Source organism: Felis catus, chromosome A3 (assembly GCF_018350175.1).
Source record: "Felis catus isolate Fca126 chromosome A3, F.catus_Fca126_mat1.0, whole genome shotgun sequence".
In the NCBI taxonomy this organism is placed as follows: domain Eukaryota; kingdom Metazoa; phylum Chordata; class Mammalia; order Carnivora; family Felidae; genus Felis; species Felis catus.
This window is the reverse complement of record NC_058370.1, coordinates 86,265,017-86,278,644: the sequence shown is the minus strand read 5'-3', so window position 1 is coordinate 86,278,644 and position 13,628 is coordinate 86,265,017. Positions and strand designations below refer to the sequence as shown.

Genomic DNA, 13,628 nt, shown 5'->3' with positions numbered 1-13,628 from the left:
GGAAAAACACTGAAGCGTTAAGCAAATATCATAAGAATGAATCTGTAAAGTGAGACTAGTAAAGTCAGAGAGTTGTTTTTCTACTAAACTTCTTAAGAAGTCAACGATATTAACAAATGGCAGTGACAAAAAATATGACTAACAATGGTAATGAAAGCTTAATGTTTTAATAACCCTTATTAAGCTTCATTTTACTGGAAGATGCCCCCTAGAAAGCTTAACCGTAGAAGACAGTGTGAACCTTCTTTTTCTTTAAAAGGCAGAGGATTTGGCTTATTGAAACATCTTTGCCCACTATGAAAATACAAATGCGGTTGCTTACAAAGGGAACATCATAAAAGCTGACAATCAGCTGTGACCACCTGGGGGTTGCAGAGAGTCACAATCCCTAGGACAAGAAGGCAAAGTGAGACATCCTCACTGCCATGAGAGAAAGTGGGGAAAACAAGCCCTGGTCTCTTTCCTCCAATCGCAGCGTGTCCAGGAAAGAAAGTCAGTATTGACTGTAAACTACAATGGCACTGAACTTTGCAGCAGTAGCTGTGAATGCCGAGAAAGGAGGGGCCAGATGGGGATGAGGGGAGAGTCTTTGGGGAAGTGGGGCTGCAGCTGAGTGCTGAGCACCCGAAATATGTGAGGAGGGTGGAGAAGCCAGAGCCAGGAGGTGGGTGGAACTGCTTTCCCCTTCCTCTCTCCAAGGTCAGCCTGGGCCTCCTCTTTCTGTTCCTTTCCTACCTGGGGCTTCACACATGCTATTCCTCCCAACCAGAAAGTCCTTTTCCTTTCTTCACTGGGAAAGCTCATTCTTCAGGTCACAGTCAAATGATCTCTGCTTTTGTAAGTCTTCCCTGATCCCCTAGTCTGGGTTACCTCTCCTTGCTCTATGCTCCCATGGAATCCCCAACTCTCCCCTTCCACACCACTTATCACATTGAGTATAACTTAGTCCTTTCCTGACTACTCTGTAGTAGTCGGGACTCCACCTCATTCATGCGAAATCCCTGCTGTGGAGCTTGGTGCTTGCTATGTAGTAGGAGTTCAAGATCTAATTGTTGAACGAGTGGGTGCACTCTGTCCTAGTCATGGTGTTGGTGGTTAAGGGGAGACAGGGAGAGGTGGAGCCGGGAAGTGCAAAGAACATGAGGTAATTTGCGAGCACAGCACACTGTGCCGGAAAGCAGACCAGTGTGGAAGGAACACCAGTGGTTATGTCATCTTAGGCAGGATGCAGATGGAAAGGTGTTGGGAGGTGGGAGAGGGAGGAGGACAGAAAAGGAGGTGGTTGGTTAGCTGGCATGGATTCACCCTGCTTTCCAAAATTGGATCTTGTCCTACCTGCTCTTCAAGAGATCAAGACCACTCACGATCCCTACCCTCCTCTCCTGGCCTGGGGTGAGGACACAGGACAGCCAGGCAGCATAGGGCTGGTGGGGTCCAGTCTTGCCACTTCCACTAATTCCCTTTGTGACCCTGAACAGAGCAAGGACCTTATTATCCAAGCCTCATCTTCCCAATATGCAAAAAGGAGATAAGGTAAGGTGGTGGTAGGGAGAAACTAAGCAAATGTACTTGGGAGTGCTGGATGTTCCACAGGAGGCTGGCTCCTCTCCACACTGTGAATTCTGGAAGGCTATCTCTTGGGTCAGCTTTGTCATCTATGATTCAACCCACACTTCTAGCCAGAACAGAACTCCTCATCAGCTGGGGTTAGGATGATTCTCAACCGAAGCCTATTGCAGAGTTGCAGGCTGTCCCTAGAGATGATCTTTCCCAATGCCCTCAGCTGGAGGGACAGGCTCATGGCAGCCGAGTGGCCAGACATAAACATCGTGTTTGAGGAAAGTAGCAAACTTCCTGAAATGTTACGTACTTGGGTGCAATTCTGACTCTAGAACCAAGCCCTGCTCAATCCTGATTCTGTTTGGAAGGAAACAGTGAGGTCAGATAATTTGAACAGGGATGTCTTTATCACCCAGCCCTGTCTTGTTCAGCTTCTAGTATTTACTTCTCCTCTGTTTGCTATTTGCAACTTGAAACCAAGACATGAGCTTCTGTTGCTGCGGCTGTTTGGGAGATGAGGCAATTCAAGCATGAAAGTCCTAAGAGGAGCTATAATATGATGATGATGATGATGATGATGATGATGATGATGATGGGTGTGTGTGTGTCTGTGTGTGTGCGCACGCACGTGGAAAAAGGGAGGTTAAGTTGTGGGGGACTGGAACAGAGAGGTAGAGGGAGCAGAGGGAGGCGGGAGAGTCTTCAACCACATCAGCTGCCTCCCCATCTATTTATTTGGAAAGACCTCCTACTGTAGGGAAGGAAGTTGGTGCAAAAAAAAAAAACCCTCAAGATGTATATTTGATGGTGTATTTTGCAGCATCAACTTTGGGTTTGACTTTTCTGAAAAAAACTAACTGCAGCTTTTGGGTGCAGTTTGGTTTTTGCTGTGGACATAGGGTGTCTTGAACTTTTTCTCTTTTAAATTCAGGAAAGTGAGCCAAGAATTCCAAGTACTCATGTCCCTCTCCAATGAGACAGTGAAGGAAAGATTTCCAAGGGTGAGAACTGGATAAATACTACTGAGAATTCAAATATTCAGGGAAGGTGCTCTGCCAAAATAAATCACACCCTCTAGGAACATTTCCTATAATTTGCTTTTCTTTTCTTTTTCTTAAATGATCTACTCTTACAAAAGTTTAAAAAAATTTTTTTTAACGTTTATTTATTCTTGACAGAGAGAGAGAGAGAGAGAGCGAGCGCATGCGAGCAGGGGAAGGGCAGAGAGAGAGGGAGACACAGAATCCGAAGCAGGCTCCAGGCTCTGAGCTGTCAGCACAGAGCCCGATGTGGGGCTCAAACTCACAGACTGTGAGATCATGACCTGAGCCGAAGTCAGACACTCAACTGACTGAGCCACCCAGGTGACCCCCGATACTAAAATTTTTTTATCTCTTTCTCCATGCAATGTTGCAGCCAGTTTCAGACAATGCCATCTATGTCTTTTCATTCCCTGTGTCACCATTTAAATTCAAGCCTCATGATCCATGCTTGGCTCATCACAATAGCCTATTAACTGGTTCCCAACATTATTAGACCCACTGTTCCTGAGTTGTAGAACAATTTTCATCTGGCTGTTCTATGAGACAAGACATCTGTGGCCAAATTTTATATATAAGTTACAAACGCTATTCATACCTAGTTAAACTTGTATTAGATAAAATGTCTTCAAATACAATATACTTTGGCACTGTAATATTTATCCCAGATGAAGATTAGCTCGCAATGGTAATAGAATTAGGTCCACACTTTTTAGTCTGACCTTCAAGGTGGTGAAATCTCATTCATGTGCACCCTGTAGCCTTAGGGGGACCATGTACTCCCTCCACTCCAGCCTGAGATGTGTCCTCACTGTCGGCCATGTGCACTTATGGGCTGCATCCTGGTTCTGGAGACCTGTGACCTCAGCCCTTCTATATCCTGTCTGCTTGACTAAGTCCCAACTTGCCTCCAACACCAGGGCAAGTCCTTCCAGTCCCCAGGGAGGCCTCCTGTCCCCTTAGGCTGCCAGTGATGGCTCTTTCTCTGTTGCCCTCCTTTCCTTCAGCTCTCTCTTGGTCTGCCCAGGGAGTGACCTTGACCGCCGTCTGTTCTATATCCTGAACCAATCTTTGGTGTCACGACCACATCTCATGCTTGTCTGCGTTTTCCACAGAGCCCTTCCTGGCACCTCAGCAGCCATTTGCTGATAATGATCATACTTAGCCAACTGAGTAAATATTTCCAGCTTTTGGATTTGCCCTGTTCATTTTTTTTTTAATTTTTTTAATGTTTATTTATTTTTGAGACAGACAGAGACAGAGCATGAACGGGGGAGGGTCAGAGAGAGGGAGACACAGAATCTGAAACAGGCTCCAGGCTCTGAGCTGTCAGCACAGAGCCCAATGCAGGGCTCGAACTCACGGACCGCGAGATCATGACCTGAGCTGAAGTCGGCCGCTTAACCGACTGAGCCACCCAGGTGCCCCCCTGTTCATTTTTTTTTAAGTTTTTATTTATTTATTTTAAGAGAGAGAAAGAGAGTGAGAGAGAGTGAGCAAGCATGAGTGGGGGAGAGGCAGAGAGAGCGAATTCTAAGCAGGCTCTGCACCATCAGCACAGAGCCCAGTTGGGGCTCAAACTCATAAACAGTGAGATCATGACCTGAGCTGAAACCAAGAGCTGGATGCTCAACAGACTGAGCCACCCTCCATTTTATTTTCAACAATCAGTGTTGTCAGAATAGAGTTTATTAGAGACCCAATGAAACAAATTCAGAGGAAAACTAAAGGTAGGAGTTTCAGATGCAAAAGGTTTCTCTGTGAAAGGGAAATGAGACAAGAATTGCAGGTTTGGGGTGCCTGGTTGGCTCAGTCAGAGATTATTTAAAAATAAAATCTTTTTTTTCTTTTTAAAGATTTTTTTAATGTTTATTTATTTTGGGGGGGGGTGGTGCAAAGAGAGAGAGGGAGACACAGAATCCAAAGCAGGCTCCAGGCTCTGAGCTGTCAGCACAGAGCCTGATGCAGGGCTAGAACTCACAAACCGTGAGATCATGACCTGAGCCTTACCCAACTGAGCCACCCAGGTGCCCCTTAAAAATAAAATCTTAAAAAAAAAAAAAAAGAACTGCAGGATCTAGGTGAACTTCTTAGAGTATGTCAACCAACCTTTTTATTCTGGATGACCACATTATCAATTTTCACCAGCTTGTTTGGGTGTGTGTTAGAAATTTGATGTGCCTGCACATAAGCCAATTGGATCTGTGGTTTCACCAATAAGCAACTCAAATGGGAATGTTTATTTCCTGACCCAGACATGCATCTGCTTTAAAATTGCCAATATTCAGGAAGGGATGTCTTATCAGCACACATAAAAGTTTTAAATTATTTTAATTGCTTAGGAAACAAAGTGATTTAAAAAATTATTTCCCCCTTATGCCTATAGGATAAAATGAAAGAATGCAATACTAACTCATCTGCAGTATGATCACAACTGAAGAAAGAAAAAAGATAAGATAGGGCAAAAACTCTATTAACTAAGCAAACACTTTTTTGGTGAGTACAAGAAATAGTGAAAAAAAATGTTGCCGGGGATGATCATATTGGGAGAAACCACTGGACTGAGCAATATCTTCCAATGTTTATCTAAAGCAATGCTTGGGAGGAAATTAATTGCTTTCTGTGTTCAGATGGTGGGGGCCACCGCTCACCCACACAGTACCTTTGAATGAATCAGGAAAAGGCCTTCCTGTCTGAGGTGGAATGTGTGCCCGTACCGGGGAGCTTGTATGTGTAGCCGTGCACAGGCTGGCCCTCCGACAGGGGCACAGCCTGCATTACTAGGCACCGTGTGCCCTGCAAACAACTCCTCAGAAAAATGGAAGTGATCTTAAAAAGCAGAGTGAGCTGAAAAGGTCACCCAGCTGGTACGTGGCAAAGCAATGGAGTGATTCCAGAATCGCTGCTTTAAGCTGATCCTGATCAAGAATAGTTATTGATGCCTCTTCTGTGGGACACGGTGCTACGTCACAGTATTTATATACGACAAGGATCCCATTCGTTAGTAATTTATACTGTAGCTGATTATAAACCGGTATGAAACTAGTTTGTTAGTAGTTGTTAGGTATTACGGTTTTAACTTCTTTTTTTTTTTAATTTTTTTTTTTAACGTTTATTTATTTTTGAGACAGAGAGAGACAGAGCATGAACGGGGGAGGGTCAGAGAGAGAGGGAGACACAGAATCTGAAACAGGCTCCAGGCTCTGAGCTGTCAGCACAGAGCCCGACACAGGGCTCGAACTCACGACCGTGAGATCATGACCTGAGCCGAAGTCGGCCGCTTAACCGACTGCACCACCCAGCCGCCCCTACGGTTTTAACTTCTTAGAGCAGCGGGAGACCTCCGGTGCCAAAACAAAACAAAAAGCCCCAAAGCAGTTAGCACTGCTCTTTAAGTGTTGTGGGTTAAACTAGGTCATTATTTCCATTCTGCGTGTGAGAAATAAAACCTACAGCAATATGTTCAAGGGACCAGAAAGGGGGTTCGCTTGGGGGTGGAGTTTTGAAGTGAATTGCTTGTAACACTGCATCCGGAATTACTCATGTTTCTTGCATGCGGTGGAGACGTCCACCCTGGAACTAAAGAAAGCGCTGACCCACAAGAGCGACGGGATTCCAAAGGTACGGCTGGCTCTCCTCATCCGACCTTCTCAGGAACTCTGCCCTCACTCATCCCTCTCCTCTAGCATCATCGTGGGAGAGACAGAAGTCATCAAATGGGTGCTGAGGCTTCCTGCCCTCTCACCCACACCTGAGAGCCCACCTGGGCTCCGCTACCTAATTCACACGGAAGAGTGGCACTTCCTGGGCTCCAGGTCCTCTAAGCCCTGCTTTTAAGGGCTCCAGCCCATCTTCTCCTCAACCTCTCCCTCTCTGGGCCTGTCATGAGCACTTAATCAAGCTCTAGTGCCCCATCTTAATAAAACGAAGAACACATTTCAACTCCAGCGCTATCCCAGCTACTGCTTTGGCTCTCCCCTCCCATTTTCCACAAAGCTTCCTTCCTGCCCCTTTCATTCCACCGAACCTAAGTCACCTAGGTCGTCAAGGTCACCATAACCTTGTGTAATTAAAGAACCGGTGCCAGCTTGTGTGTAAATTTTATAGCACTTGACACTGACCTCCTCAGTGACGTATCTTCTTCTCTCCGTTTCCATGACCCCAGACTCTCCTGTTGCACCTTTTCGTTCTCTGGCTGGTCTCTTAGTTTTCTTCTTGTTCCCTTTTTCTTTCCCCACGCTGACTTAAAGGACATGGCCCTGGGGTTCACTGCTTAACCGATTTCTCTTCTCTGTCTACGCACACTCCCTAGTTCCCCATCTACTCACACTGGTCACAACTGCCATGCTGACGACTCCCAAATTTTTGCCTCCAGCTCCGAACTCTTACTGAGCAGAACTGCCTCCAACACAGGCGGGGACTAGCGTGAGGCTGGTGGGGCGTCTAGGGCACAGACCCGAAGGAGGTGCTCCTTCCCAGGTCTCAGCAGGTGCCGGCCCTGAGAATGAGTGCCTCCTGGCCCCATGCCTGGCCATCTCTGCCTGGAGATGCTCCCACAGTGCCTCAAACTTGCTAAGTTATGAGGCTAATTCTTCGTCTTCAGCCCCAAAGCTCTTGTCTTCCCGCCCTCATCCTGGTGGCATCACTGTTGGCTCAGACACACTCTGGGGGTCCTTCTTGACACTTCCTCCTCTCTCATCCTCCACAGCCAGCCGGTTACCAAATCCAGTCATTCTGGATGGAATCCAGACTCTCCTCGTTCACCACGGCTTCTGTTCACCATCCCTCACTGCCACGATCTCCACACTGCAGCCAGTGGGACTTTGCTAAAACACAAATCTGATCATTTCACTGCTTAAAACACTTGTGTAATTCTCCACTGTCCTCAGAGTGGGCCCCCACGACCAGCACCCCACGTGGCCTGCTGTCACTGCCTCAACACTCTGTCTTCCAACATACCCCGCTCTTGGTGTCTCCCAGAAGGACCCCTTCGGGTCCTTGTTTAAGCTTCTTTCTCACTAGGATAACTGTCCCTTTTTAACTCTCCCACTCTCAGCTTAAATGTCACTTCTAGAAGTAGGTTTTGATTCCAGTCTGGTGAAATGCCCTTCCTAGGTGTATCCCTCACACCCACATGAGGTGTATCCTTCATAGCTCACATGCTCATCTCCATCACACAGCCTTTCACATGGGCAACGTTTGGAGACTTGACTATTGTCCCTGACCTTCAAGAGCGAGGACACTGCAAATGAGCAACCAGCACAACCACAGTGCTAGTCGCATAGAAAGTGCTCAGCAAGGATCTGTTGAACGCATAAAGGACTTCAGGAATCCCTAGTCTCTGACAGTCCCGAATTCAAGCCCCTCATCTGCCCCTTACTAGCAGTGTGCCCTCCAGAAAGTTAATAAAGTACCCTAAGCCCCAGTTTCTGCTCTGTAAACAGAGATCGACATCCTTCCCCAAGTTGCTCTGAATGGGTTTGTGCTTCTATAAGCATCTGCAGTTGATACAATGCTTGACCCTTTCTTCTCTTCCAAGTCCTACACTCAACTCCAGGAAGCCAGAATTCAGTCCCGTTCTAATTGGTATCCCTAGTACCGGCCCTATGATGGGTTCCTAGTGGGAACATAATAGCTGTTTGATCAAAGAATGTTTGAGGGAAGGCAGCCAAGTTAAAGAGGGAAGAAGAAAGAGGCAACACAGGGAATGTGAAAAATGGAGAAAAGAGACAGAGAGAAACGGACTGCAGACACTTTTCTCTGACTTGCTTATGTTACGGGAGGCTCATCTGCTTTCGAAGGACTGGGCTGAGCACGCTCTCTGCCCTCAGAGATAACCTGCCCAGCTCACTCCGGCCTCAGCGACAGCAGGGAGACATGGTGCCCATGTGACTGGCCTAGCTCCCTTACTGGAAGCAGCTGCACAGACAGCAGCCTGAGGCTGGAGCTCCAGGAGAGGATTTCACAACCTCTGGGGCTGAGCTTCAAATAAGTTTCAAACGTTGTTTATGTACATTTATGTGTGTACTTTTCCTGGGTCTCTTCTGATTGCAAGGAGGCCCAGCCTTGCAAAACAAGCTCAGAATGTGCCTGAGTTTTTTGTTCTTGCTGATAGTCATGGAATGTACCGGCCTCCTGATGTCAGATCTGGGAGAAACCGAGGAGCTGAAAACAAAGAAGACATCCAACTCCAGTGGGTCCCTCCCAGAGCACGTGAAGTGGGATGGCTCAAACTGAGGTAAAAACAACTGGAGAGGGTTTAGACTGGTCCATATATTGATTGAATTCCGTCCAGGAAAAAAAACCCCAAACATGTGAGGCAGAGTTATATTTCCTTTTCTCCATCCTTTCCCCCTAAGCAGTAACAATAAGATAGTAGCCTGAATCCGTGTTAATCATCTTCCTAGAAGGAAAGGGACTGGTGGAAGCCCATGAAGATGGTAATCATCCATTTCCCTTATGTCTGTCTCTGGAGCAGTGTGGACAGTTGCCTTCAAATTGGTGGAGAAGGAAAGAGAAGATGCAGTCTTGGATGAAAAATAGGGAATTGGACCAGATCACTGATTCTCCATCCCAGTTGCCATTAGAACCACCTGGGGAGCTTCTAAAATCCCAAATGTCCAGACCTCATCCCAGACAAGTGAAATAGAACCTTTGAGGTGGGATCCCAGTATCAGCGTTTGAATGCTCTTCAGGTTATCACAATGTGCGACCAGGTTGAAAACCACTAGATTCCACGAACCCTGATTTCTGAAGCTCCCTTACATCTCTGTTTAAAATTAGGAGAGCCTTTCTAAATCAAGCAATTTCGGGGGGCTTTTTCCTGGTCTTTGCAAGTCTGAAGCCTTGGAATGTCATGTTCACATATGTGTTTTAGAAAGAGCATGGCATAGCTATATACTGGAAGCAGAGGGATGGTTTCAGCAAATGCTTAGCGAACTCTTTACATCGTAGGATCGGATGTGTTGCTGGCCTGCTATTTAAGTGGTTTCTTCTAGCACTTGATGTTGGATGTTGGCTCAGGGATTTCCTGGTGGGTACCAAGGAACAATAGGACTGTGAGCCCACCCTGGAAAGAAGGAAGACAGGGTGATGGCAGACTGAAGGCTCATGTCTCCTGCTGTGGCCCCATTTGTGTTTTCCCTGACTTGGGGCTTGGACAGCTCTGAGGAGGTGGGCACCAGTCCCAGAGAAGGGTGTGGCTCTGGGCTTAGGCACCCCCAGCCCTCAACTCTGTGGTAGAGGTTGGAGGCACTCAGCCCTTTCGGCAGGCAGCCTCAAAGGCTCTGTTGGTGGGCCCCTGTCTGCATCTGTAGGGCTGGGGTGGGTTAACTGGGGAGGATGGGGCACACAGGAACAGAGAAGGAAGCATTGCCAGGTTTCTGTGAGGTCAACATGTGTTTGAAACCATTCAGAATGTAACTGAGAATGTAATTAGGTGATTTTTGTTTTTGTTTTTGTTTTAAAGGAAAAATTCAGAACCTGTGACTCTTGTTCACGAGCACATGCCTAGATGTAGTCATTTTGAGTTTATGGAAAATGTGGTCAGCCCCATAAATCAGTGCTGAGGAATTCTTACAGAGTCATTGCCCTGCAAGTAATGGAGATCTGTAGGGAGTCTCCTACAGTTATGCAGGACAAAAAAGAATACACATGTAGACACAGCTATGACATAGTCCTCCCTCACCTAGAACTCTTTCCTGAGTTGCCACAAGGCAGCTTTGAATGCCCATTCCTTCCTAATCTGTGACCTTTGTTGTATAACTCCGTGTACATCAAGATGTCTGTGGCCATCGTTGTGTCGTGACCTACAAAGACACAGTTCCCTGCATCTGTTCCTCCCACGTGTCTTAACATTTTATCAGGATTTCTATAAAGCAAGCCCATTTAAAAGTAGGCTGGACAATCGTAACTTGTGACAACGCTGAGCATATGGTTAAAGGTATCCTAATTCATAGACCTTCTGTACTTCAAGTCTATCATTTTGTGTGATTGGAGAATGAAAATTCAAGGTGGTATTGTGTTTCTCAAAAGTGTAGAGAACATCTTCAAGTGTTAATACAAACGTTTGGTCAAAATTAGTAAGCAAGAGATTCAGTTTAGGCGTGATTCATTGGAGGACATTCCATCGGTTTGCATTCCATTGTTGGATTTATCCATTTAGCCTTTTCATGCCAAACAGTGTTGGTTCTGTATCTTATCCATGATAACATCCCCTACTCCTTCTCAGGTTGACTCAGCTTATGAATTTGTTTCTGCCAATCTGGTCAGTGGAGAATGGGACGTTAACAAATTTTAGTGGAGATGTTTTTCAGGTGCTCTGAAAAAAATGTTCTTGTACGCTTGACCAGCATAGTCTGCCACGGAAAAATAGTATGGCTGAACCTGAGTTTAGGGTATCTTATTGTTTTTTTCTTGATCTGTTAGATGAGTCTCATGCATGCTAGAACAATTCCTTAATTTCCCACAGAAACCAGATGTATAACTTATAAGGCCAAATACCACCCTGAGTACAAAGTTTATGGCCTGGGCTCATTTTTGTTAACTGGAGAGTTTGTACTTTAACATTTGCCATTGCAGTGCGTTCTTGTTGACTTTGACAGACAAAATACAAATTCCGTATGCCACGAGGGCCAAGTCAGCCCTGCATTTAGATGACCTGGTTTCTTTTTGCCACAACCTGGGGGCAGGAAAGCTAATTGCACAAGCTGTGAAACTTTAGACCAAATCCCCTCAGCCACAAACCACTCATTGTCATCAGTGCAAAGGAAGAGGGGCCTGCCTAACAGGCTGTGCTCTTGAGTTTTACGAGCCGTGCCTCGTTGAACAGTGGGCAGGGTAAGTAAAGCTGTGGGCTTACCTGATACACGTCAGTTGCAATATGCTTTGAATTTTTGTATCAGCCCTTCACAGGCAGTAGAAAAGCGTGACGTAAATAATCATCATAATCACCATTGATTGAGCATTCCTAGGTGTTCAGCATTGGGCCAGATTCGTTATAAGTACCTTCTCCAAACAGCCACAGCATCATTTACCTTATAAAGATGGAGCTCAGAGAGGTTAAGTAACTTGCCTGGAATTTTCCCGCCAAGAAGGAAGTTCTCTACCTGATTTGAAAGGAATTTCAAATCGGACACCTTTATTTTGCTTTTGGGCTATGTGCCTGACATCCAGAGAAGTGGATGGAAGATGTGGTTTGCTGGTAGTTGAGGGAGGATTTCGTCCCAAGTTTGTTTTGTAAAATTTAGGGAGAAGACAGAGCAACAGTGTGATTTCAGCAGAACAGGATTTGTTTCCAGCACTGTTACTTTGGGAACAGAACAAGTTATTCAGCTTCTCCTGTCCTTCATTTTCTCATTCACAAAATGGAGATGGACTAGATGGTTCCGAGCGGTCTCTGCTGACTCCTCCTTTTCTGCCTCCTTGTAGTTGGAGACACTCTAAGCTTGGCCCTGACAATTTTGGGGCAAATCCTTACCAGGGTAAAAGGACCCCCTGAGGTCTTAGACCAGTTGGGTCTGACACCTGCCGGAAGAGGGTGGATGTTTTCTGTGGCCTCCATTCCCTTGCCCCACCTTGTGGCTCTGGCATCTTGTGCATCTTGTTGGTCACCACTGGCCACCGCTGCTGGGGAGCAGCAGGCCTCTCTCCTGGCACAGCCTAGGGAAGGGCCACTCCTGCCTCTTTCACTCGCTGTACCTACAACATAAGAAGCTCAAGTCCTAGGAAGTTTAACTCAACCTATTTCTGTCAAGATCCTTTCCAGAAAAGCAAGTCAACACTTAAGGTCTTGTAAAGAACCCAGAATTTTGAAAATTAGTATCTGATTTGTCACAACAGGAAATAACAGCTAGATTGATATATCTGGAGTTATTCTAGCTCACCAAATTCAGAGAGAGAAAAACAAAGTATGTATGACACCATTAATGAATCCTACCGTGTCTCCTGGCTGTGGACGCATCACAGACACACGATCATATCCTTTCCTTAGTAGGACCCACAAGGCATCCAGTTTTCCCTGAAAACACAAAACAAAACAAAACACCAAATGCATCAAGATTACAAGTGAAACCAGAGCAGTGGCCAACATAGACATGTAGAACTTTCCATGCTTCTTCAGTCATGCGAACAACGTACCGCTTAGCAATGTGGTCGTAACGGGATAAGTGACTCTCCAGGCCCTAAGTTCAAAATGGGGGCTGCAGGAGAGACATGTAACAAGACCCTGATGCGCATGCAGGATACATGCATGAGACTTCGGTGCTGTCCCAAATTTGCTAACGCAGAGAGGTGCATTCAGACTCTCAGCTTTTGCTCTCACTGCGTTTCTGGGCATATCCTCACGCCAAAGTCAATCTTTTCAACTTCCACTGAAGTTTTTTCTTCCCACTTAATGCCCAGAGTTCACAAATGAAACAATGATGACAAATTCAGGAAAACTACTAAACAGAACTATTGATGGGGCCAGACCAATTGAAGGCCCCTGGGATGCAGATCCCTGGGCTCACTCAGCACCTATGACTTGCTCAGGAATCCCAGGCTCAAGGGACAGATTACCAAAAATCTCAGAATACCCCAAATCACAACCCCTTTGGAGTTGTAGGTAATTGGCTGAATGTGAGAAGGGTGAGTCTGTGAGTGAAGTTTTCACAGCATATGATGAAGGGAGCCTAATGCCTCTGGCCATTCTTGTCCCCTAGACGTGCTGAATGGAGGCTCATTTCCTCTGTCTCAAATACTAAAATGCAACAATGACATTTATTGAATTTTGCTCTCAGTATTAACCCTTAATATGTTACCTGCCATGGCAAAAGACTTTGCAGATGTGATTAAGTACAGGATCTTGAGATGGGAAGATTATCCTGGGTTATGCAGGTGGACCCTAAGCATGTGGGTCCTTGATAGAGGGAGGCGGGCGGGGGGGGGGGGGGTCAGAGTCAGAGAAGTTGTGCCGACAGACACAGAGTCAGAGGGATTCCACGTGAGCGAGATTCAACCCATGGTTGTTGGCTTTGGGGCCATAAACCA

The 13,628-nt window shown here is 46.1% G+C and overlaps 1 protein-coding gene and 1 long non-coding RNA gene across 6 annotated transcripts in view; one reads left to right on the top strand and one right to left on the bottom strand.

The window, feature by feature from the left end:
* The window catches only part of ANTXR1 (ANTXR cell adhesion molecule 1), a 256,503-nt gene that overhangs the window by 74,834 nt on the left and 168,041 nt on the right, over positions 1 to 13,628 (bottom strand). For 4 of the 5 annotated variants that reach the window (XM_045054311.1, XM_045054314.1, XM_045054313.1 and 1 more), the window contains exon 17: positions 12,538 to 12,618. In XM_045054311.1, the coding sequence (XP_044910246.1) occupies positions 12,538 to 12,618 (81 nt within the window). Of the gene's footprint in view, positions 1 to 4,914; positions 9,670 to 12,537; positions 12,619 to 13,628 lie in introns of those variants that run through there. The other variant, XM_006930154.5, reaches the window with a different exon arrangement.
* The window catches only part of LOC111559831, a 120,253-nt gene continuing 115,341 nt past the window's right edge, over positions 8,717 to 13,628 (top strand). The window contains exon 1 of the long non-coding RNA XR_002741166.2: positions 8,717 to 8,838. This is a non-coding gene — a long non-coding RNA (uncharacterized LOC111559831). The remainder of the gene's footprint in view (positions 8,839 to 13,628) is intronic.